The following is a 26,061-nucleotide window of genomic DNA, read 5'->3' as shown; positions in this document are numbered from 1 at the left end:
TTTGATATCAGAAGAGTTTCTTTTTAGGGTCGCAAAAATAGTCATCAAAGTAGCTATAAGGCAAGAAGAAATAAAAACCAAATATTGGGTAAAGGAAGTTGAGAAACTACTATGCCCATTCAACTAAACACAAAAGTTGAAAGAAAAAGTTATGTTACAGATTCCTCTGAATGAAGTCCCACATCCTCCCTTCCATGTAAATCCGATCACTGTGACGGCGCGGCATGTGGCGTTCATCTGGGAAAACTATTAGCTCATATGTCTTTCCAGCCGCCACAAGTGCATTGATAAGCCTTGCAGTGTGCCTGAAATGGACATTCTCATCAATCATGCCATGCACGAGCAACAACCGCCCTTTCAACTGGTGCACTTGGTTCATAACAGAACCACTTTCATACCCTGACTTGTTTTCAGATGGCAACCCCATGTACTTCTCTGTGTAAAACGTGTCATATCCGTCCCATGATGTAACAGGGGCACCAGCTATTGCACACTTGAAGAAATCTGGATATCTTGACAGTGTCATGGCAGAGAGATACCCGCCATAGCTCCAACCATACAACCCAATGTGACCAGCTTTTGCAAGCCCTTCTTTCACAAGCCACTCTGCTCCAGTTAGCTGATCATCAGCATCAATTTGACCAAGTTTGTGTTTTAAATAGCTTTCGAATTTCAACCCCCGTCTTGCAGTTCCTCTATTGTCTAGCTGTAAACAAGGACACCAATGTTTAACATGTATAAGAAATGCAAGGGTGAAAACATTTTTAGATTTTCATGATTAAAAACGTACACTGCCACCGTGTCAAAATTTTCCATGTTTCAGTTATCTGTGGTTGGTTCATAAATTACATTCAATTTATTGTAATTATGTCCTACACATTTGAGTTTCATCGTGCAGTTGTCATCAAAATGTGGATGCATAAAGATTTAAAAGCAAGCAAAAACAACAAAATGTGGAGCATAATCATGTAAAATAGGGAACTGACCTTCCAAACTAAGATGCCTTGGTTTCTCAAATATTGTGCTCTCAGATCAACTGTACTGAGCCAAGAGTTACTAACAAGCTGTACACTTGGACCACCATAAACATTGATCATAGTTTTGTAGGGTGGAGGTCCAAACCTTGAAGCATCAGGCTTGTATAAAGCTCCATACAGTGTAGTGCCATCATTAGCCTGTATTTCAACAATCTCCGGCGCCTCAAGTTGAAGCCTTTTGAACCTTGGAACTGTAAATGAATGCTCGTATAAAGTCTTGATTATACTTCCATCTTCCAATGAGCACAGTAACACCCTAGGAGGACAACCAAGGGAATCATGAATATCAACAAAACTTCGCATATGGTGAGCAAGAACCACAATGTGCTTCCCCTTGCTGTGTGTAAGTCTGACAGGGACCTGAAGTGGTTGACTTCCATCAATGAAAAATTTAGTACAATACAAATTGGACTCAAGGGGACCATCTAAGGTCCCAGTAAAATATATTAGACCTGTAGCTTCATTCAGTCCGGCAATTTGCTCAACCATCCATTCACCTTCAGTGATGGGTCCTAAACAAACCCCGTTTGCATCATGAAGATAAAGATGCCTAAATCCTGTTTTTTCACTAGCCCAGATAAATCCACCTGAAAATTTGGCAACCCCTTTATCAAGAGGTGTGAAACAGTCATGTATATTGATCCAATTGCCATTTTCTTCCACTAATAAATTTTTCTTTTGGCCTGTTCTAATGTCAAATTTAACAATCTTTATTTTAGTGTGGTGTCTGTTCAAGATCTGAGCAGTGAGAATGTTTCCATGCATCCAATTGACTCTTGCCAAATATTCATCCTCATTGTTTTGCTGTTCCGTGCCCCCACAGTGAAGATCCATCCAAGTAATGGAGTTTCCAGCAACTGAAACAACCCCAAGGCGCACTTTAACATTTGAAGCTCCTGCAAAAGGATAAGGGTGGTCTTCCTGTGCCTCTAAACCAACTGAGCTCTTCCCTTGGTGCATAATTCTAAAAAGTGGTATTTCAGAATAATCAACTTCGGTGAAAGCAATATATTTACTGTCCAGTGACCACCAATATCCAGTTTTTCTCTCCATCTCCTCCTGAAATCCAAAAGATACATGTTATTGTTAAATATAAAAACCTTTCTCACAGCACATAACAACATCTTTAGCTTTAAGAAGAGTTTATTTTTGGCACTTCAAAAGTAACAAAAATTTTACAAGCTAACAATGATATAGAAAATAATATCATCATTTCAGAACCTATATATTATGCAACTTGCCCGGTCAGAAGTAGAATGGAGGACTAATTTGTACAAGTAATGCAAAGCATTATATTTAGTCTAAAGAAGTATACAAAAAAAATTTAAAGCAAATCTCACCTGAGCTATATATTCTGCAAGCCCATGAATCTGCAACACCCAAACCCAGTGTCAAATTTTCTCATACTGAAATAATGTAAAAGTCAAACTAAAATATTTTATCTACTACAAAACAAACTAAAAACTTTATGCAATCATATGAGGGACAAATGTACAAGTCCAAACCTAAATCCTATACAATGATCAAGAATAATTGACTCTTCTTAAGTTCCAATTTTCAAATATCTTAATTCAGTCTAGCTTATTTTCATAAAAAAAAAAAAACATTGGAGTCCTACTAGATTGAACCTAGAAGAGAATCAACACTGCACACTAAACTACCATTATCCAGGACAGTGGCAGCAAGGACAGAACGACCACGCTTAACCAAATTCAGCAGTAAAATGCCTCATAATTGAGGTCAAACACGCATGATAGAGTTAAAAACATTAAATAGGATATGTGCAGTTGATTTGAAGTAGGTGAACCTTGGAATGTTTCAAAAAGAAACATTACCATACAATCTTTAAATTGCTAAAATATTTTTTTCTTTGAAGACAGTTTATCTAAAAAGATTAGGTTAATTAGCCAGGTGATAATATATAAGAATCATTAACTTCTTTTCATTGAACTCAAATGCATTTAGTAACTCAAATACAGGAAAGAACAGCCAAGTGTTGAGCTTACCAAACCATTTTCCTTTGCCCCATGGGTCAACTGCTTTGATTCATTAGATAAGAGATTCAGAACATGCAACTCACAGTCTCTTACATAGGCAAGCATTGATCCATCTGGAGAGAGATGTGGATCAATAATGGGTGAACCTGATACACTTGGAAGCTTGAGCTCGGGTTTTGAAAGGGAAAGGTCCTGAATATAAATCTGTTCATATGGAAAAAGAAATAACCATTAGACACTTGACTATTTGAATTTAATAATCAATATCAAATTCAACATAAAATACAAAAGGAGAGAAAATTATATTCATTCTAACACACACCTATACAAAACACATAAGTATATATACAGGTTGATATAACATTGTTATGTACATATAAATAAGATTCCTATATTCCTATCATCAGGTAAGGGTGGTAAAACCCTACTCAATACCAATGACAATGATGCAAATTGTAGTTAAAACAACTTTCAAAATCATGTACAACAACAAATAGAAGAGGTTAGTAAATAACTCCAGCAACTTCCTTTTAACTATGTTAGATAGTTGCAGAATGATAGGCCATCCTAAACAAAAAAAGATAAATATATAAAAATCAGCATTTGGAGCTTCAGTTTAATTTATTCCTATTCCTAGACAACATCTAAATGCTGACAACTAATTCCAAGCAGGTGTTATTATAAAGGGCAGAAATAAGCATCATGATATAATTACTAGAGTAATGAAAGCCTGTGTGTTTCTGGGATGTGGCTACCAGCATTAAGAATTAAAGTGTAACATGTATGTTTAAAACTTATGAGCACTTTTTCTCTTCTGAATGAAAACATAAGACAAAATTTCAACCAATTGCATTTCAGGATAAATGAACAGACCCCAGAAGGCAATGGCACCAGGACTGCTTTCCTTTTAGAGCTTGTCTTCACCCATTCATACCGTGTCACACCTAAACCACGCTCCCTCAACCTCTCCCTCCTCAACTTTTCTTCTGGAGAAATATTACTTTCATCTAGTCCACCATCCGGGGGACTGAATAACAGTTCTTGTGCGTTGGTCTTCAGATCAAAAGCATAAATCTTTCTATTTAAAGAGTGATCAGGACTAAATAAGTAAGAGATTAAACTATCATCAGGACTAAAACTTAATGAAGTTGGTGACACGTATCCCGGCAAAGGGTATTGTACAATCTCTTCAACAGGGAAAATAATGTTATCATCAAAATTCTGCGCCTCATTTGAGTCTGTCACAGGCATGTTGTAAGGCAGTGATTTTGGACGCTTCGAATATCTCTTCTCATTCATCAACTGATTGCATTAGAGATACACCAAAAGGTGTGAGATTGAACTGCAACAGAACATGGATTATTATGATGAGAGAACTTTCCCAAAACAAAAAATAGAAATAACAGTGTTACTTCAAAGAAACAATAAGCAAGCTAAATAATTTTATAACATTTGGACCACCATTAAATTACAATAAAAATAATAGAGAGGAATTAAAGGATTCTTCAATGCTTAATCACGAATACTTCCTCAACCATTGAGCCCGACTGAAGAATGTGCTCGAAAGACCAAAATTAGAACTTTAATTTTGTAATAAGTGACATAAAATCAATAGAAATTACGTGTACAGAATGAAACCTAATCACTTGAGAATATTATCCAGGTGGAGAACAAGAAAGGGAGGACCAAAAACATAAAAAAGGGACAAAAGAAGGTAAAAAGTTACCCTTGATATTGACAGGCACAAATAATTTGAAACAGGTTTTAAGTCTAAGCTTCTACCTGTACATAAACTAATGCAGCATAACTGAAAAAACACGAAAAAAACCATGGACCCCAAGCAAGATAGAAGATGGAGTAAGTAACAAACCAAAGGAAAAAAAATGCAAATTCTGTGTTTATTTGGTTTTCACTTCATCACATAATAGATTTTAAAATACTACAACCTATTTCAAAGTCCCTTACGATCACTAAGGAAGGTAGAACCATTAAAACCTTGTCAGTCTATCCACTGTAACCGGATCCGATCGCAAACTGCGTGTGAAACTAGAACCCAGAAAGCCAAAAAAAAAACAATTTTTTAATTGACTAACGTTAATTAAAGCTGACCCAGTTTAATTGAGAATAAGGATTATTGAAATCTAACCTGAATGAAAGATGGGTAGGATCTGCCATGAAAAGGAAGAAATGTTTAGTTGGAATATTTTGGGTTCCGAGGATGCAGAAAGAGAGAGAGAAAGACAAAGATATAGTTTGATGGGAAATAAGAGTCTAAATCAAAACTTGATTGGGTTATGTGGAAGTTTAAGGTTTGGTGGAGAAGGAAGAGGAAGAACCAAGCAGAGGTTGTTGTTGATGTTGTTCTGTGCTCAGTTGGTGGCGTTGGACTCCGATGGATAGATAGATAGATATAGGGAAACAAATGTTGAATAAAATTTCCAGAATTTAATTTGTTTATATCTATATTATTATTATTATTATTGCCTTAAAAATGGTTTTCGATGTTATCAAACAAGTCTAAGAGGACACAGGATGATTCCCATGCTCCATCTCACTCGTAATTGAATAGATAACTATGAAAAAATAATACTTAAAAGAGCCAAATCTTAAGAAACAAAAAAAGTAAATAGTAGAACCTTAAATTAAAATTATTTAATAAATGTGTTTTTTTAGGAAAAAAATAACTATTATCCCTTTTAACTTTTTTTTATCTAAAAATAACTAATGTTTTAGAGATTTAAAATTTAACCTTTTTTAATTATATTATGTATTAAGTCCCAAATAAGGATTGATTTAACACAGTGATAGTTTGCATCTATTAAATAATTTCTGTTTAATGTAAATTGAATAATTGAGAAGGGATTTTTTTTTATAAGAGCATAAACTCATAATGTCAAAGATTAAAAGTGACAAGTTTACTGTCATATTAAATTATTCTTAATTTTATTTTTCCACAAACAGTATAAATATTAAAAGTCACTTATAAATAAAATATCTTACTATAAATTAATTCATGAAAATTATAATTTTTATACTTTCTAAAATAAAAACTATTTCAACTCCTTTATATTTGTTATTTATAACTTATATAGTTTCGTGGATATCATTTTCTAAGGTGAACATTTAGCTTTAAAAGATAAAATAAACAACTTCAGTCATTAATAGAAAACTAATTATCAACACTACATATCTATATCTATCTATATTTATCTCTCTCTCTGTATATATATATAATGCATAAACTATAATTTATCAATAATTAAAATTATTTAGTTTTATAGTAAGATTCCAATAATTTCTGGAATTTTTACTAATTTAATATAATTTTATCTTTTAATTATTATAAATTATGCTATCACAATTTATCTTTTTTTTTAAAAAAATAATTAGTTTAATAATTAAGAGATAAAATTTCATGAGCTAAAAATTCTTCAACTTTTAGTGTGACCCGAGTCACAATCAAACTTTAAAATAATTTGGTTTCTGAATCCAATCACTAGATTCTAGTAAACTCAAATTCAGAAACATACAAAAATTGTCATTGCCATAACCTCGAAAATTCCGACTAAATGATAAAAATGAAGCACAAAGTTTACGTATGAGTGTAGATGACGAGATAACAATAGTATTTTAGTTCATTGCCGAAGATTGAACAAGAAGTTATAACGTGTACATCATGTTAAGTTTCAAAACAATGAAGACGTAATTCTTATGTATTATGTTAATCTTTTGTAAACTTGTTTTGAAATAATATTTATATACATAAATTGCTTAGTCTTAAAATAATTAAAAGAAACTTTAAATTATTGTTGCTGAAGACAAATCACAAACCTTACAAGAGGAAAGTGATTGACCATAAAGGATTGGCTCCCACCTCTCACATGAATCAATGAGTGTTGGGTGCAATCACTTACCTCATCACCAAAAAGAAAAAACAATCATAACAAAACAACACAACAAACAAAAAATAAATCTTTAGTTGGTTTAAAAAAATGAATACTAGAAAAGAATATTCACTTAACCATCATTAGTTGTTATTTATCAATCCTAATTTTTTATTTAATGAAATTACTCTTAAATATTTTTTTATTGCAATTTTACTTTAATGATTTTTTATTCTTAGTATCAAATTTTAATGAAGGATGGTGTTTTTAAAAAAAATGAAATTAATGTAACTGAAATCTGCTAATTAACTTTTCTTAATTAACGTGCATTGTTTTTTTTTTTAAATAGTTCACACTAAAAAGAATAAAAATAACAAAACTATTATTTCATTTATGTGTACCTCATAAAGTCAATAAATATTTGGAGATATTGTTTACAGATTTTTCTTGATATGAGTTTCTTAAATGTTTTTCTCTTAACCTATCTTTATTTTTATTTTTACGATACTTTTATGCATCAAAATCTAGTGATTCTGTTACATGTCCAATTTTTTATACACTAAAAAAAATCATGAAATAAAAATTATTTTTAAAAATAAAAAATAATTAATTGTTATAGGGACTAAATTAGATATTAGTTTAGATACTAAAAAAATTGATTTCTAAATTAAATGGTTTCTAAATTGGTATCTAATTAGCAATCAAGGTTTTTGCTACCAAATTTAAAATTTAAAATTAGTAGTTAAAACTTTGGTAGCTAATTAGATACCAATTTAAAAACTATTTAACAATAATATAAACTGATTTAGAAATCATTTTTTTTTTAATTTCTAACATGATCTCTAATTTAGTCACTATAACAATTAATTATTTTTTGTCTCTAAAAATTGGTTTCTATTTTATCATTTTCTTGTAGTGATAATAAATCATCATACTGTTCTATGTTGAACAAGGTTTTATTTGTTTGAATTAAAGGGAGGTGGAAAATAAAAAAAAAGAAAAAAAAAAGAGTGAGCAAGAAGAAAATTTGTAGCAAGTATAATTGATGTAGTAATTTTTATTTTTGTATATATAAATTTTAAATTAAAATAAAAAATATTATTAATCTTAATAAATAAAAAAGATTCTTCTTTAACTTTTGGAGTGATAGATAAATACTTTAATAAATAAGTGTTAGGAAAAAGGCAAGAAATTAAGAGTAGGTAAGGGATTAATTGAATTCATAAACAATTTCAAATAGGGAATGTTGAGTATATGGACAATCCTATTATAGGAAAATTCTACATGAGGTAAACACTTTTCCCAAGTTTTTATATTTTTTAGAAATTTTCATAACACACGATTCATTAATCTTGAGGTGATCCTAAAAGTTAAAAACAAAATATATATTTTTTAGCATACCAAGAATAAGTTGATCATCCCTACTAATAGTTATTTATATGTTTTGTTTGAATATAGGGTTAGGGAAAATAAGTGTTTACATAATCTTTTTCCACCACATTATCTAGGCATATGCAGGACTAGAAGTTATCCACTAAACGTTCTTTAACAAAAATGGTACTCACTTGAAAAGTTACCCACACGTATCCTTGGGAAAACATTTTTATTTTTTAGGTTTTAAATTTTAAATAAGATAATTTAGAAAATATTATTTAAAATATAACTCAAATAAAAATTTATCAAAAATTATAATCCAAATAAAATTGTATCATAAAATGTTAAGAAAAAAATTATTTGTTCTGAAAATAAATTTAAATAAGTTTGCCCCGTGAAGTATAAATTTAAGTAAAATTATACTCTTTTAAAACAATTTTAATTTTATAAGTATAAATAAAAAAATGAATCCATAAAATCAAGCTGTAAATAATTATTCAACTATTAATATTTTTCTCATTACTAACTAGATTTTCTGAGAGGTCTAACCGAAAAATTACACTCAAAAGTATATATATATATATAAGTTAAATGTAAAAAAATATGTATATATATAAAATAAACATGGTTACTGTAGCAATGTCCAGCATGATAAAACCCAAATTAATAGGCGTGTGTTTAAAAAGATATTAGGTACAAAAAGAAAGACCCAAGAAGGTTATGAGTCCAATAAGAAAACATTATAAATAAGAAATCATTCTAAGAGGTAAGTAGAGTGACTTTTATCTGATAATTACATCAAACTGATTCTGACTTTGGCATCAGAATGTCTTGCAGGTACACATACCCAACCATGAGAGGAGACCGAGAGGAGAAGCCGAAAGGTGCAGTTGATCCAGTCCAGGAAGCTTGTCAAACTTAGGTTCATCTTGAAGCAGGAGTTAAGAGTTCAACCCTAAAGCCCAATCCAAAAAATCAACGTATTATACTTGAAGAGAAAGTTTCTAGACCCTTTATAGTAACACTAACTTTACTTTTATTACTTAATTTAAGAAATATGTATCATCAAATGAAAACCACATGTAGTAGATTTCTACATCTTAAAAAACATGACAATCGTAATTAAAATAATCACATTTATTTTCCATAACCATCCACTAAACGTAACTATTCAATATATATTGTGTATCGGTATGGGCGAGACCGACCCCTGGTCTCCCTGATCGAGACCCACCTGGCTGCCCGAGACCTTAGAGACTTGGTCGAGACGACCGAGACCAGGGAAACCTGGCCGAGACCTAAGAGACTTGGCCGAGACGACCGAGACCGGAGAAGCCTTGCCGAGACCTGAGAGACTTGACCGAGACGACCGAAACCTGGCCTACCTGGCCGAGACCCTAGAGACTTTGCCGAGACGATCGAGACCAGGGAAACCTGGCCGAGACCTGAAAGACTTGGCCGAGACGATCGAGACCAGGGAAACCTGGCCGACGGCCGACCCATATTACCGCTAATGCTCAAACCAAGGTCAGTGAAGTTAATTTGTCATTAACAATTAGGTAATACAAACCTAAGGAGGGTCCACTCCGATAAACGCGCCCAACAAGGTAGGCCCATTAGAATAATATAAATAACACACATCCCAAGGAGTAAGGTATGTCATTTATTACTGTTCACCTACCTGAGAGCTGACTACCCGCTTTACTGACTTGAGCGTCGAAGTGCCTTCGTAGGTACCCCCACCATCTGGTGTTCACCCGAGATCGAGTGCCGAAGGAGAAGCAAGAGGACGAGAAGAATCCCAACTCATCACCCTACAACCTGACCGACCAAAGGAAAGAGAATAAGACTTCAATAGTTCTCTAGGTCCCATCTCCCTAGTAGGAACAATTGGCACCCACCGTGGGGCCGAGAGAAACTAGTTGAAGGAAAAATGTAGATGGTCTCAACCAGAAGCATTGAGAGAATGACCGAAGCCGACCAGATGATGCTATTGCTGTCTCTCCAGAGAGAGATGACCGAGATGAGAAGGAAGACCGAGGAGGCTGCTCAAAGAAACGAGCAAGAGCTACAAGTTCTCCGTAGGGAAAACGAAGAGATGAAAAAGAAGCTGGGAGAGGGAGGACCTTCTGCCATACCGACGAACGTTGTCGGCAAGTCCTACATCTCTCCCCCCAACCCAGACATGGCCGAGGGGACGAGAGGCCGACCCCCTCCCCGAGAGATCGAAATGGACGACGAGTCGTGCCTGATAAGGTCCACCCGAACGACCGTGACGGCCGACTCGACCCACCGACATCCCTTTACCAACACCATCATCGAAGTCCCACTGCCTGAGAAGTGGAAGGGTTTCAACCGAAACCGATATGACGGGTCGACTGACCCGGACGAGCATATGGATGCTTACACCACCCATATGAGTCTTTTCACCTCGGATGACGTTGTGTTATGCCGAGTGTTTCCCACATCCTTGAAGGGAGCAGCCCTTAGTTGGTTTACCAAGCTCTCACCCAACTTCATCGACAGCTTTGCCACGCTCGTAGCAAAGTTCGAGACCTAGTTCGCGACCAGCCGACCGCACCACCTAACCTCCATCGCCCTGGTAGGCATCCGCCAGGAGAAGGGAGAGTCGCTGATAACCTTTGTTGATAGGTTCAGTAAGGTGGCAATGAGCATCCGGAATCTGAACCCGAACGTTGCCATGCACCACATGCTGACAGCCCTGCGTCCGGGGCCCTTTGCCGACAACTTGTGCATACAGTCGGCCGACAGCCTGGACGAGCTGAGGAAGAGGGTCGCTAAGTACATGCAGCTGGAAGAGCTCAGAGAGTTCCGCAACCAGGCCCGCACTGAGGCCGGCGGGAAGAAAAACAAAGAAGAGAAAGACCGCTAGGGGTGGCTGAGTCAAAGAAATGACCGACGCCAAGATAATCGGGATCGGTCAATTCAGTTCTCAAGATACACACCCCTGACAATCGAGAGGGGGAGGATTCTGGACGAGACTCCCAACGCTGAGTTGATCCCTCCTCCAAAGAAAGTGGCCAACCCAAACAATGTCGACCGAGGAGTGTCAGGCTCTAAAGGATAAGATCGAGGAACTTATCCAAGCTGGGCACCTCCGCCAATTAGTCAGGAACGGCCGAGACGCACCCCGCCAAGCGAATCCACCCAGGCGGACGAGGTCACCTCAACGTGGTCGAAATGACCGGGATATCAGAGGCGACCAACAACCCGCGAGGGACAACACCCCAAGGGAGGTCGATAGGAAAGGTAACCGAGAGGTTATCAACACTATAGCCGGTGGTTTCGCCGGGGGAGGAAGCACGAACAACGCCCGGAAGAAACACCTACGGGCGGTACACCAAGTAAATGCGGTGGCATTCCGACCGAGGATGTCACTCGTCACCTTCACGGATGAGGACTTCAAAGGCGTGCATTACCGCCAACAAGGTCATACTCAATGAGCTGAAAAAGCGTCTGAGCAAGGCAAAAGGCCGATGGATCGAGGAGCTGATAGAAGTACTCTGGGTGTACAGATGCACCCCAGACTACCATGCAGGAGACACCCTACAACCTGACATATGGGGCCGAGGCCATGATCCCGGGCGAGGTGGGCGAGCCCACCATACGAAGGCAGATGTTTAACCTCACCCTAAACGAGGAAAGTTTAGCGGTCAACCTCGATTTGGTAAGTGAATTTCGTGACAAAAGCATAATTCGGGGCACCGCTTGAAAGATCCGGGCGTCAAGGCGATACAACACAAAAGTCCGGTCGAGGAGCTTGCAGAAGGCGACCTAGTCTGGAGGATGCGCGACGATGCGAGAAAAAATGAAGGCAAGTTCTCGTCCAACTGGGAGGGACCTTTCCGAGTCGGAGAAGTCGTAAAGGGGGAACTTATCACTTAGAGTGGCTTTTTGAGAAAATTGTACTAAGGACGGCACGCACCTCAAGTTTTATTACAGCTGAATTAACTAAAGTCACACACTCTTTCCTCACCCTACCAGGGAGGTTTTGACGAGGCGTTTTCATCAAAGTACTAGCACTGTGCTCCTGCAACCCTTGGCTCGGTCTAGATGAAGCCTTAACCGGCATACCCTGCCAAGACCGATCAACTAGGTTTGGTCTGGATGGAGCCTTAACCGGCATACCCTGCCAACACCTCTCTCTCAGCTTGGTCTGGATGAAGCCTTGATCGGCATATCCTGTCGAGACCAACCCATTAGGTTTGGTCTGGACGAAGCCTTAAACGATATACCCTGCCAACACCTCTCACCCGACTCGGTCTGGATGAAACCTTAACCGGCATACCCTGCCGAGACCGACCCATCAGGTTTGGTCTGGATGAAGCCTTAACCGGCATACCCTGCCAACACCTCCCTCGGCTCGGTCTGGATGAAGCCTTAACCGGCATATCCTGCCGAGACCGACCCATCAGGTTTGGTCTGGACAAAGCCTTAAACGGCATACCCTGCCAACACTTCTCTCTCGGCTCGGTTTGGATGAAGCCTTAATCGGCATATCCTACCGAGACCGACCCATCAGGTTTGGTCTGGACGAAGTCTTAAACGACATACCCTGCCAACACCTCTCACTCGGCTCGGTCTGGATGAAGCCTTAATCGGCATACCCTGTCGAGACCAACCCATCAGGTTTGGTCTGGATGAAGCCTTAACCGGCATAACCTACCAACACCTCCCTCGGTTCGGTCTGGACGAAGCCTTAACCGGCATAGTCTGCCGAGACCGACCCATCAGGTTTGATCTAGATGAAGACTTAACCAGCATACCCTGCTAACACCTCTCTCGGCTCGGTTTGGATGAAGCCTTAACCGGCATACCCTGCCGAGGCTGATCCATCAGATTTGGTCTGGATGAAGCCTCAACAGGCATACCCTGCCAACACCTCTCTCTCGACTCGGCCTAGCCGAAGCCTCAACCAACACACCTCCGGCTGAGACCGATCGATACACACCTAAGTTAACATCGTAACTTGGCACAAACAAACTCACACACAATCACAGGTAATGGCCGACCGACCATTCAACTTGTTCGATTAAACAATCACAGTTAATGGCCGACCGACCATTCAACTTGTTCGATTTAAAGCAATCACAGTTAATGGCCGGCCGACCATTCAACTTGTTTGATTTAAAGCAATCACAGTAAATGGTCGATTGACCATTCAACTTGTTTGATTTAAAGCAATCACAATTAATGGCGCCCATTAGAATAATATAAATAGCACACATCTCAAGGAGTAAGGTATGTCATTTATTACTGTTCACCTACCTGAGAGTTGACCACCCGCTTTACTGACTTGAGCGTCGGAGTGCCTTCGCATGTACCCCCATCATCCGGTGTTCACCCGAGACCGAGTGTTGAAGGAGAAGCAGGAGGACGAGAAGAATCCCAGCTCACCACCCAACAACCTGACCGACTGAAGGAAGGAGAAGAAGACTTCAATAGTTCTCTAGGTCTCATCTCCCTAATAAGAACATATTGTAAAATTTACTTGCAAATGTCAAGTAAAGTCAAATCTGAAAGACACATGAGAACAACACAACTTAAAAAAAATAAAAATCAATTTAAGTAAAAATCACACTGTTCAAGACACACAAAATTATGTAAAATGAATGAAAAAAAAGTAAGCAATATTTTACGCAAAATATTATCTTTTTGTTTAATAATTTTCTCTCTCAATTTTGTTGCACTTTGACATCTAAATTTTTAAAAAATTCCCCTAAATATGTTATTTTTGCCTACTTGTTCTTTTACTTTAGTTATATGTTCCCATACTTTAATATTTAAGGAAAAAAACATTCAAACTCACTTCAACCAATATTTTATGAATCAAACACGTGAATACAGATGAATACAGTACATTGTAAAACTTTCACTAAAAAAATTATTAAATAACCAAAAATTTAGAAACAAAAGTCACTATATTAACTATAATCTATACTAATTTAAAAATTTAAAAAATTATTTATATTTAAAGTGATTTTTATTATTAATAAATATTTATAAAATAATTTTAAAATTTGTATATAAAGTGGGTTTAGATTTAGAATTTTAACGATAAATATTTTACATTCTAAATATAAAGTAGTGAGTATCTAAAATCTTAGAATTAATGGTTAGAAAATAATTTAAAAATAATTTTATAAATTTTTATTAATAAAAAAATTACTTAAATATTAATAAATTTTTTAATTTATAAAATAATTTTTAATTTAATCAAATAATAACTAATTATTTTGAGTTTTAAAATTATTTTTTTATTTAATGATTTTTTTTTTGTAATGTTTATGAAATAATTAACATTTTGATTTAACAAACAACCAACAAGAAAAATAAAAAAATGTCCGAACACCTGATTAAAATGGACTCTAAATAAAAATTAGAAACAAATACAAAGGCTGAACGGGATAATAAATAGATCTCATATTCAACGTCTCAAAATTTAAGGAAATTTTTTAAAAACAAGATAGAAAATCTTATGGGATAAACAAAAATGTAAAGAACAGTGTCACAAAGAAGGATTGATAATGTCAAGTTGAGAATAATTGACACACAAAATAGGAATTCTTTAGTAAGAAGCTAGGGAGGTTCAACACAACAACCACGAGAAATCAATCCTTACAATTGGCATAAACTATTTTTTTTTATTCATGTCGACTACAACTCTAAAATTTCTTTCATTTATAAACTAGGTTTCCCATAATGAGTTCACTAAGACTTAAATGATCACTATTGTTTAGAGATTGTGTTACGATTATTTGGTGTAATCTAGTGACTTTACTTATTGATATTGGTTGGATAAGGTAATTTCGGTACTTGAATTTCTCTAAGCAAGATAAATAATTGGTTAGGGATTACTACCAAAAACTCATTAAATAAAAATAAAGTTTAAAAATAAGAAATAGTTAATTATTATATTAAATAAATTAGATAATATTTTAGAGATAAAAAATTATTAATAATAAAAACTATTTTTTTAAAATAAAAGCTCATGTTAGACATCACTATGCAACTTGACATCTCAGCTGACACCTCAAGTCACCACAATCATTTGTCATCGCATGAAAAAATATTATTAAAAAATAAAAAAATATGAGAGACTAGACCAAAATATATTAACAAAAACGATACATAGTTAAACTATACATATTCATAAAGAATTCTAAGAACATACTAGATGGTAGCCTATTATACAAATGAAAACATTCTCTATTAATAAATATTAAATTAGCTAACTTATTAACACACACATTCCCTTCACGAAAAATATGAGTAATCTAAACATGATTTTCTCACAGTAATTAAGACAAGTATTTTATCATTTACTACTTTACATATTAATAATTTTTTTAATCTTAAATATTATTTAATTTAATTAACATAGTAATTATTTTTTATTTAATGATATTTTTAGTAAATATAAAGTTTTAAATTGTTTCTTTAAGTGTTAGTCATACCCCATTATACTAATATATATTTATCTTATAAAAAATAGTCAACTGTACTAAAATTTCGTTAAATTTTATCAAATTACACTCACAATTATTGCTTTAGTTCCTTATAGTGATATCCTTTAAAGGAGTGAACGTGTATATAAAATGAGGTCCATGTATAATATTTTTAAAACTTAAAAGTTCACATGTGTAATACTTTTAAATCAAATAAGATATTTGTGTAAAATAAAAATAAAAAATTTAAATGTAATTGGGGAAAACTTCATAAGGTGTAAATAAAATTTATTTAAAAAAATTATTGTGCCTTACACTCATGTTAGATAAAATTGCGTAGTTATCTAACCGGATTATAATGTAAAAATTGTCAATAAAAAATAATGTAAAAAGTTAAAAATGAACATAATCGGTTACTTTATAAGAACAAAATGCAAAATGCAACACACAAACGACATGAAATTGAACAAACTAAAAAAAAAATAACAAATAGAAGGAAATGAAATAAGTCTATATGTCTAAAAAAATAAATAACAAAAAATAAAATTAGGTTATTTTAATTTGTGATGGCGGGATACATGGATAAAATTAAGAGAAGAAAATGTTCACAATAGTTTGGATAATTTTGAGTATGTGAAAGGAGAAATTGGAAGGAAACAAATGGAAAGAGAAATGAACAAAATGTGTGAATACATTATAAATGTTGTGGTTTTTTTTATCCATTTCTATTCGTAGGATGTTGCTTATAGAAATGAATAATACTCTCTTTTTAATATTTATTATCGGTTGTTATTGTAGACTTTGTCTACTTTTCATAAAACTAGACCGTCTATCCTTTATAAAAATAAACTATTTACTTTTTGAATATGATTGATTGTCTAGTGTTTTTTTTTTCTTTTATTGGTTTATACCCTGCTTTTCCTTCAGGTGATTTTTCCTGCTACTACAATTTTTCTTCTTGACAAAAAGTGCTACTCTACTCATCCATGGATGTCATGTTTGAATATGGTATTAGAGCGAATTAAGTCTCCATTTGCTTCCGTCGTTTATTCTTTCCTTTTCTTTATATATTAGGATCATTTTTTACTCCTCTTTTCTTCATTTTGTTATCATGAACAACATCATCAAGGATGTTATTTAAAATGCAATGAGTCCTTATTATCTTCATGCAGGTGAGAACCCTTCAATGGTTTTGGTTAGTCTGCAAATCAATGGTCATAACTATCATTCATGGAGTAGAACTATGAAATATGTCTTAGTATCTAAAAACAAGTTCAAGTTTGTTGATGGCGACATAATGGTTCCATAATAAAATGTACCTCTTTATGAAGCATGAGAGAGATGTAATATGACGGTAATCTTATGGATCACTCGTGCAGTCAGTCCACAAATAACATAGAGAAACATATACATTGATAATGCAAAAATTATTGGGAGGATCTAAGATAAAGATTCCCTAAAGGAGATCTTTTTAGAATTTTAATATTCTTCAAGAAATACTTTCAATGAAGAAAGGTGAGAGAAATGTTCCTGAGTTGTTCATTGATTTGAAGATATTATGGGTGAAGTTTGAATCTCTAAGACTGATTTCACAATGTGTTTGTGAAGTTAAATGCAATTGTGATTTTATAAAATTTTCTTCTAAATATAACTATTCTGAATATGTGATTTGATTTCTTTAAGGATCTTAATGATACATATGCTACTATCAAAACACAAATTCTTCTTTTAGATTTGTTGTCCATTGATAAGGGTCAAATTGTAGTAAAATTCATAGATCATGTAATTTTTGTAGAAAATGTGAAAACAAGTGAAAAATATACCAAAAGCTCTCAAACTCCAACTACACCTAAGACAAGGAATAAAAGAGGAGATAAACATAAATCTTGCAGAAAAATTAAAAGAACAAGAAACAAGGATGGAGCAAAAAGAATCAATCTGACTAACATGAAAAATGGCTAAGTGGGTTGAGTGCAGATAACAAGCTTAAAGAAATCACAAACTATACTTTGTTTTTAACATTCACCGTCTACTATTACTGTACATCGTCTACTCTTTGTAAAATTATATCATTTATCCTTTGTAAAGATAGACCATCTACCCTTTGTAAAAACAGACTGTCTATTCTTTCCTTGCTTGTTTCTTTTCTCTATTATCTCATTCCTTTCTTTTACTGGTTTATACCCTGTTTTTCTTTCACGTGATTTTTCATGTTAATGCAAATTTCCTTCTTGACAAAGGACGCTACTTTGATCGTCCACGAGTATCATGTTCCAATAATAAATAATGTGATGATAAACGAAGAAATAGGTAGAAGGAAATGTAAGACTTTAATTACTCCTAACTTTACTAACAGAAAAGCCTCTTTTTTGTGTGTAAGTGCAGGGCAAAAGGCCAAACAACAGAAAAGCATAACATAAAATATACATAACATAAACTCTGACACTGGAATCTAAACAACTATAGAGGTCATTAAGTATCCTCTAGCATAATCCTCATACCTTCAAACTTGCAAGCAGCAAAAGATGGCCGAGTTACATATATGTTACTACACTCTACTTTCATCTCTTGTGTGTGTGTATATATACACAAAGTGCTTGTACAAAGCTAACCTTGAATTCGAATTAACAATTCAAGTGAATCATTCGTACCCTTAGGTTTATCTACCTAACTAGAGAGAACTTCACTTGGTAGCTATGGATTTGCAAAACCAGGTTTAGAAACTTTGTTGGGGAACCAAAGACCAAACTATATTCTTGTCTTTGGCCCCGCACCTAAGGCCATCTCTTGACAGAAACGATATCAAGAGACGAAATCAAAGATATCTATAAACTAGTACATAGTATATAGCATCTTTGGTGAAGCAAAACCTCCCAAACTCACATATCGGACTCTTCAATTTCTGTTCTTACAACAAAACTGGGAAATGCCAATGTAATATCCCTGCAACATGGGAAGGAGACATGCATTAAAAAAAAAGTTTTCTGAAATTCCAGTTACTGAAAAAATAAGGTTCATGGAGAACGAATATACTAACTTCAGATAAGGAAGAGTCATATTCTTTATCAAGGATGGATGTTTGGACACAAATGCTTTCCACTCATCTTGATCGATCTTTCCATCACCATTTATATCAGCATCACTGAAAGTCTGTGGGTAAGAAGGTAGACAACAACGTGAGGAAGGCCAAGTTCAGAGGGAGCTCATCTTAGAACTTAGAAGTAACAAAAATAAGGTAAACTTTCTGTTTTGTGAACCTTGTCCACAATGCTTTCAATCATATCATCTGAAAGCTCAAGATCCGACTCGTGCAGAAGTGCCAATACCATCTCCTTCAACTGCAGAGATAAACCAGACCATTATGCTAAACAGTGAAAGCAATGGGTTGATGTAAACTTATACAGAGCGAGCATAAATATATGTATCTATCTATGAATATGGATAAAGCTAAAGAAACATAACGTAACATTAAATTAATAACCCCAAAAAAAGAATTCAAATTGTGATTTTAACAAGGAAGGAAAACCTTACCTCTTCTCTTTCAATAAACCCTGTCTGCCTCAGATCATACAGCCTAAAAGCAACTGCAAAACCATTATTCCCAATTTAAAGAAAGGTAAGTATCTTGTGGGTGACTGAAAGCATTAATCAGTGCATATACTTAATATAGGAAAATCCAAGACTAGAGGAAAAGAAGAAATTAACATGAAATATTTATGTTGTTGGAAGGTCAATCTTACAAGTAATTTTGTCTTCTAAAGGTGCATTTGGGTGAAAAACTCCCAATGATCGAACAAATTCCCCGAACTCAATGACCCCATTGCGCTTGAGATCAAACAAGTCAAAAATCTGTGGAGAAACAAATTTGAGTATGCATCAGAATCAAAAGAAGTTATATGACTGTAAATGTAGAAAAAAATAATACATCAGATAAAAAGATTTCACTGAAACAAGTAAGCAACTTCGGATACTGTAAGTATAGCACATAGTCTCCATGAACTTTACGGTCAAATAATCTTAAACTATAGAACATGGATTAGATTTACAAACCCTATCTGCAAACAGATTTTTCTTGTTTTTATTCCTGAATAGTGCCAACTGGAATTCTTCCTGGAATGCAAGATGATCAAGAAGTAAATCATCAGAGAGATTACTTAGGTGTCGACTTTAAGGACATCTCATCCAAACACTGGAAAACTTAAATGCCTAACTTACCCTGTGAATAAGATCATCTTCAATAATTGAATTGCTCAACTTCTTGTAGAGTTCATGCAAGGCTTCTACTTCACTAACAGTAACTAAGAAAGCAAGAAAGAAAGATTCTTTTTATCAGCTTTGAAACTTAATATTGAAATCATAAAGAATGACGAATTACTCATTAGGAGGTTTCAACAAATAGTTCTGTTAGAATCTTATAAACCTAATAATTGAGGATATTAGGATTAAGTAGATTGATTATATATCCACTGCTACTGTATTTATAACATTCTAACAAGTTGTATAAAATATAAACACTTCGAAAGTTTGTGATTATAAAAACTTTTTCTATAAACATTTCTGTTCCTTTTATAAACAATTAATTTAGAATTTCCCTGACCTTGAACTATCCTTTGCGGAAAACATAAAACAAAAAACAGAGTAAAGAAACTATCCGTGGCAAAATGAGGTACTGCTGTCTACGAATTGCATGTTAACTGTATATAAGGTGAAGAATCAGATTTCAATACTTCGATGCGCCTATAGAAAGTTCTACAATATTGAACAACAGGGCCATATTTTTTCAGACATGATCATTAGATTATAATTTGTCAAAATCAACTATCAGTAATTAGGAGTAATCTGCGTCAGTGAATTTGGAAAGTTTCAGATTTTGTGCTTATTCTGTATTGTACATAAAAAAAATGATCAAGTCTCAGGCAAACTAAATCATAAATTGAATAAATTTACAAAATTGAAACTGGAGATGAAATGCCCCTAAGAGTTTAAGATCAGTGGGTTAGTAAAAGGACCTTGATGGTTCTTAGCAGAAACCAATCGAAACTTGAACAGCAAAGCAGCAAGGATTTACCATTCAATGATGGATCATGATACTCACAGGGTGTCTGAGATGCAAGAACGGTGGGTTCCTCGTAACCTGGTGTTCCGGTTCTCTTTGAAGTTGAATAGCAGCAGCCCATTAAAGAGAACTGCAAAACTCTCTTCCAAATTCTTTGACAAACGATGGATTCATTCCAGGGAAGGGCCTAAGTTTTAATCACATTCATCTTCAGGTTCAAGACAATTCACTTGTGATTGAAAATTGGACAGAAAACATACATAACATAATTATATAAATTTTTACAACCATCCAATGTAAATTAAAAATTCAGCCACAGATAAATTGCGTGAAGTTGACTAGAACTTTAAAACAAAAATATCTTAATTTTACTTTCCAAGTTTTCAAAAATGTCAAATCAGACAAAGGAAGAAAAAACTAGCCTCTCCTTGTGTATTTTGGGAAAAAAAACATCAGATAAAACAACTCTGATGACCCAAACATGCTCTTAGATTCAATGGACAGATCAATTTTTTACCCTTCTTTGTAATATTTCTTTTCAGATCTTTTAACGCATTTCTCTAGTCTCGAATATAAAAAAAAAAAAAAAGAAGATGAACACACACTAATTAAAAAAAAAATCTAACCTACTCTTCCTTCAACTTGATATTAAGAATAACATTTTTTTGTTTTTATTCAATACCGGATAATAGTCAACTGCTCTCAAGAGTGAAAAAAACTGTAATGAAAACATCATAACACACCCCCAACATGCATATTTTTAATACACTTCCACTGTCTTAATTTTACTTTTGAAAAATTTAACTGATGGCTCAAATTCTTTTTCCAAAAGGAAAAGGACATGAAAAACAAAAGAGATAACAATCCATGTTCTCTTCGTAAAGAAGGTATTTAAAAGCCATGAGAGGAGCTCAAATCAAAATCAAAATAATGAAGGAAATAAAAAAATCAATTCTTACAAATAAAAAGGGAGGTGGTAACCAAAATCAATGAGAGAACAGTAGCAGCTCGCTGAGTCGTATTCATTCACTTTCTATATTTTTCCAAGATCGTTTATTAACACTTGAAATAATTTTCAACTCCTAGTAACAGAAAAAAATAAATTATATAAAATGATAAAAAAAAAAATTTAATATAATATTTTAAAAAGAAAGTGCCTAAAAATTATTTATATTTAATCTTGACCTCCTTTGAGTAGGCAAAAAATGGCAATATACTGAAGGTTGTATTGTAGGTGACGAATCTGACGAGCATATACTACAGTTAAAATTCTAAGTTAATATTAAGTAGTGGTGTATCTCAACAGTGGAGAAATGGAGAAAGAAGAAAACAGGGAGGAAGAGATAATTTAGAGGAGACTAACCTGTTAAATATGTTGGAGTTGAATGAGGATGAAGATGGCGCAGGAGAGAAGAAGTTGTTTGTGAGGTTTATTTATACTTGAGATGCAAATTCACTTGGGGAGTTGTATATTTTATTTATAATTAATGAACCACCAGACTATAGAGTTTTCTTTTTTTCCTCCTATTCCACCTGCTTTACAATAAGTATGCAAAACATCCATCAACTATTTAAACAAAAAATACTTTCTAAAATGTTGGATTTAAGTTATAAGCCTGAGATTAATGTTTATTATATCTATTTAATCGATTTGTTATTGTATTTTCATGATAAATTTGATTTCTTAGGACAAATTTTATGGAATAAAATCATTTTTCACATGTTTGTATTTGATTTCTCACTCGATTATATCATAGAAATTTTCATCATATTTAGATTACTTTTATGCAATAATCATTAAGTCAAAAGTATCTCTTTGCTAGTACTAATTTTTTTATATCACATCCTCGTAAAAGAATGTATTTCAATCGATCACATTTTATTCAAACATAGACAACCGCTTAAGTGATGAAACTTGTTGTTTGAACAATTAATTTAACACTTCCAATAATAAAGAGGATTTTTTATAAGAGTTTTTGTTTATTCAAGTTATAACTTATTGTTTAAATGATTAAACATGTTACTATATTAACTAAATTATATATTATTTTAGAAATTAAAAAAATTATTGATATTTAAATTAGTTTCTATGGTTATTTATAAACTAGTTTCTAAATTATTATCTAATTAGATATTGAGATTTTAGTTACCAACTTTAGAATCTAAAATAATTAGTAACTAATTAGATACCTGTTAGAAACTATTTTATAAATTTTATGAATAATATAAACTACTTTAAATATCAATAATTTTTTTGTCTCTAAAATAATATTTAATTTAGTTAATATAGTAATTAATTATTTTTTGTCTTTAAAATTAGTTTTTATTTAGTAATTTTGTTACCGTTTATGTTTATTCCACCAAAGAGCACCTCCATTAAAAAAACTTGGAATCTTAGAAGAATGAGAAACCTTATCCTAAGGAAAAAATTTCTATTAAGTTAAACCTTATTTCAACTATCCATTAGCTCACAGCTCTATAAAAAAAATAGTTTAAAAAGAAGTTAGAATATTTGAGATTATAAAGAGATAAAAGGAAGGAGGACGAAAATATTTTAAAAAAATAAAAGAGTTGAGATTGTAAAAAGATAATAGTTTTAAATAAATAAATAAAGAATTTATAAGTTTTATAATGTAATGTAGAAATACAATTATTAATGTTCGTCAACTATGAGCTTTCAAGTTTCAACTTTGTCGTCTAATACTTGTAAAAGTATTTCGTTGGATGAAAGAGGCAAGGATATTATTTAATGACGTTGAAGATCTTTGTGCGGAAAAACATGAAAAGGGAAAAGGGAAAAAGGAGAAAGGTAGAAAAAAAGTAAGAAAAAGAAAAAATGTCAAAAAAAGAAACAATGAACAGAAGAAAAAAGGGAGGTCACAGCTGTGCAGATATCTACAGTGATAGCTTTTTCATTTTCATATTTGTATTTGATTTAACAACCACTATAAAATCTATAATACTTTTAAATTACTTGTTTTAATTTTATGACTAAGTTAAAACACTTTAAAATAAAGGATTTAAAAAAAATCACCATATAGAAATTAATGCATAAAAACTATAAAATTCCACCAATATAAATTCATAACATATACTCAAATTCTCTATCCACTTTCATATATTTTCCTCTATTTTCATATATTTTTATTTTAATAATATCTTTTTAGTATAGTGGGAGTAAGATTTTTTTTCTTTGCTTTTAAGTGGTAACTGATATTAGATATTAATAATAGATAAATTTTGTGATATTTTTAAAAAAAATAAATAAAGTATACTTAATCTTCTCACCAATTCTTTCACATTCTCAAATAATAAAACTATTATGTGAAACCGAAAATGAAAAAGGATGTATAAAATGTTAGGTGTAACTTTTTTATTTAAAAAAACTAATGTTATATCTCATTTAAAATTATTTAGAAAATAAAAAAAATTAAAATCAATTTTTTCAATTAATATAAATATATGAAAAAGGAATTTACGAAGCTTATATTAATGAAGCATATATTAATAAGTCGACAAACCCATAACTTGTATAAAATACTCAACTATAAGTGTTAAGGAAGTCAACATATTGCCGCAACTTTATAATCCGGCGTTCAAAACCTAAGTCGAAATTTATATTTTAACCTAATCCATAAATTTAAACTTTAAATTAATATATTTACTAAATAAATGTCTATTGGAATTATTTGACCAAAAATGCCTATTAAAAAGTTTCTCCGACATTTAAACAAGTTATCATATGTTTTATTATTTCACGACAGAATATAATAAGATCGTATGTGCTTGAATTCATCAACCTGTTATTTGTACTTCATTTGACTTTAAAGATAATTAAATAATAAAATAAACTTATTAAAAAATTCACGATATCTTCATATCTTTAGTTGATCTAAAAGCATATTAATAAATAAAAGTCTATGGACTGTTTTATGTTAAAAAGTTAATTAAATTCATTCATTTATACTCTAAGCTCGTCTGACTTTAAAAAGTTATATGGAATATGTAAACTGAATTAGGCGAGTTTATTTAAAAAGGGTTTATTTGTAAAACTTAATCCGAAAGCTATTAAAATAATAAAATCTTAATTTAATTAAATTATAACCATCTCATAAATTTTAATATTTTTAATTAAATTTTTATTAAAATATTCATTCTATTAATTAATTAAAATAATTTTAATTTTTATTAAGTATGTTCCGTCAATTACAATTCATTATTTTTATATTTTTGTTTTTATTTCATTCATCAATTTAATTATTTTATCTCAATTTTTTTTTCAATTTACTATAATCTCTTTATTGTTTTAGTTCTAATAATACTCTTTTTTTAGGATAGTGAGGATAATGTTTTTTTCTTCCTTTTTAACTGTGGTTGTTTATAATAGTTGATGATTGAGGTAAGTTTTGTGATGTTTTTATTGATGATGATTGTATTTTTATTTGCTTATTTTTTTTATTTTTTTGAAAATCACAAAACGTGAAAAGAAAATAACAAGGTGCAAAAATAGTATAAACCTAAAAAAAAAATCGCACTGAGAAATTTCAAATACAACGAATTTTCTCGTCAACCTCTTACACACACTCAAATTTTACATCACGTGTTCAATCTGCAGTTGAAGAAGAATGGAGGTGTTACACCTAAAAGAAGGAATGTATGCAATTGAAAGGAATGTATTGATGCACGATGCAACTCAGAATATATTTCATTTAGAATTATTTAAATTTTGAGAAAATATTAAAATTTATTTTTCACAATTAATATAAATGAAGAATGAGAATTAGTGGAGAGAGAATTTAACTTCTAAATATTGCTTTCAAATTTTTGCCGCGTTTCATATTTTATTTAAGTAACAGATTTTATTTTCGTCCATCTAAAATAGTTAAACGTTAGTTTTTGTCACTCCAAAAAGTTTAATTAATTTTGATAGTCTAAATTTAAAATGTATCGGTTGATAGAAATATTGTTATATATTTCTCTTACTTTTTTTAACAATATATCTCCTTCCTCATTAAATTTACACTCCAAATACATAATCATATGTAAAACTTCCCCAAACCTTTTGGTTGGATACATATAAATAAAATATATTAGTTTAGCACCCGTAAATTATCCGGACTTGTTTTTTTTTTATATGTATAGGTATGATCCTATCTCTATAACAAAAAAAAAGAATAAATGTTTAATTTGGTATATGAGATGTTATTAATTCAATTATTGAATGTTTATTTTAGTCTCTAAATA

At 32.5% G+C, this 26,061-nt stretch overlaps 2 protein-coding genes across 11 annotated transcripts; both read right to left on the bottom strand.

Annotated features, from left to right (window-relative positions):
• On the bottom strand, nucleotides 1-5,601 carry LOC137823151 (prolyl oligopeptidase family protein). 3 transcript variants are annotated; one of them, XM_068628296.2, is made up of 7 exons: nucleotides 5,181-5,486; nucleotides 5,000-5,080; nucleotides 3,908-4,376; nucleotides 3,044-3,238; nucleotides 2,378-2,407; nucleotides 987-2,096; nucleotides 1-706 (listed from the first exon to the last, which is right to left on the bottom strand). In XM_068628296.2, exons 3-7 carry the CDS (start codon nucleotides 4,331-4,333, stop codon nucleotides 155-157), a joined length of 2,313 nt encoding a protein of 770 aa, XP_068484397.1. In that variant the 5' UTR covers nucleotides 4,334-4,376; nucleotides 5,000-5,080; nucleotides 5,181-5,486; the 3' UTR covers nucleotides 1-154. The 3 variants fall into 3 exon arrangements, with proteins under 3 accessions (XP_068484397.1, XP_068484398.1, XP_068484396.1); XM_068628297.2 differs by having other exon boundaries at nucleotides 5,030-5,080; nucleotides 5,181-5,465; XM_068628295.2 differs by lacking the exon at nucleotides 5,000-5,080 and having other exon boundaries at nucleotides 5,181-5,601.
• Nucleotides 5,602-18,173: 12,572 nt separating this feature from the next.
• Nucleotides 18,174-22,319, bottom strand: SOS3 (Calcium-binding EF-hand family protein). 8 transcript variants are annotated; one of them, XM_068624963.2, is made up of 11 exons: nucleotides 22,181-22,221; nucleotides 22,003-22,074; nucleotides 21,777-21,899; nucleotides 20,830-21,004; nucleotides 19,977-20,059; nucleotides 19,812-19,871; nucleotides 19,502-19,610; nucleotides 19,293-19,345; nucleotides 19,019-19,099; nucleotides 18,799-18,911; nucleotides 18,174-18,704 (listed from the first exon to the last, which is right to left on the bottom strand). In XM_068624963.2, exons 4-11 carry the CDS (start codon nucleotides 20,936-20,938, stop codon nucleotides 18,641-18,643), a joined length of 672 nt encoding a protein of 223 aa, XP_068481064.1. In that variant the 5' UTR covers nucleotides 20,939-21,004; nucleotides 21,777-21,899; nucleotides 22,003-22,074; nucleotides 22,181-22,221; the 3' UTR covers nucleotides 18,174-18,640. The 8 variants fall into 8 exon arrangements, with proteins under 8 accessions (XP_068481064.1, XP_090151414.1, XP_068481060.1 ...); XM_090295288.1 differs by having other exon boundaries at nucleotides 20,857-21,004; nucleotides 22,181-22,216; XM_068624959.2 differs by lacking the exons at nucleotides 21,777-21,899; nucleotides 22,003-22,074 and having other exon boundaries at nucleotides 22,181-22,319.
• Between the last annotated feature and the right edge of the window lie 3,742 nt (nucleotides 22,320-26,061).

Source organism: Phaseolus vulgaris, chromosome 9, assembly GCF_051622355.1.
Source record: "Phaseolus vulgaris cultivar YP4 chromosome 9, ASM5162235v1, whole genome shotgun sequence".
Taxonomy (NCBI): Eukaryota; Viridiplantae; Streptophyta; class Magnoliopsida; order Fabales; family Fabaceae; genus Phaseolus; species Phaseolus vulgaris.
Note: the sequence above shows the minus strand (reverse complement) of the source record. Positions and strands in the feature narration are given on the sequence as shown.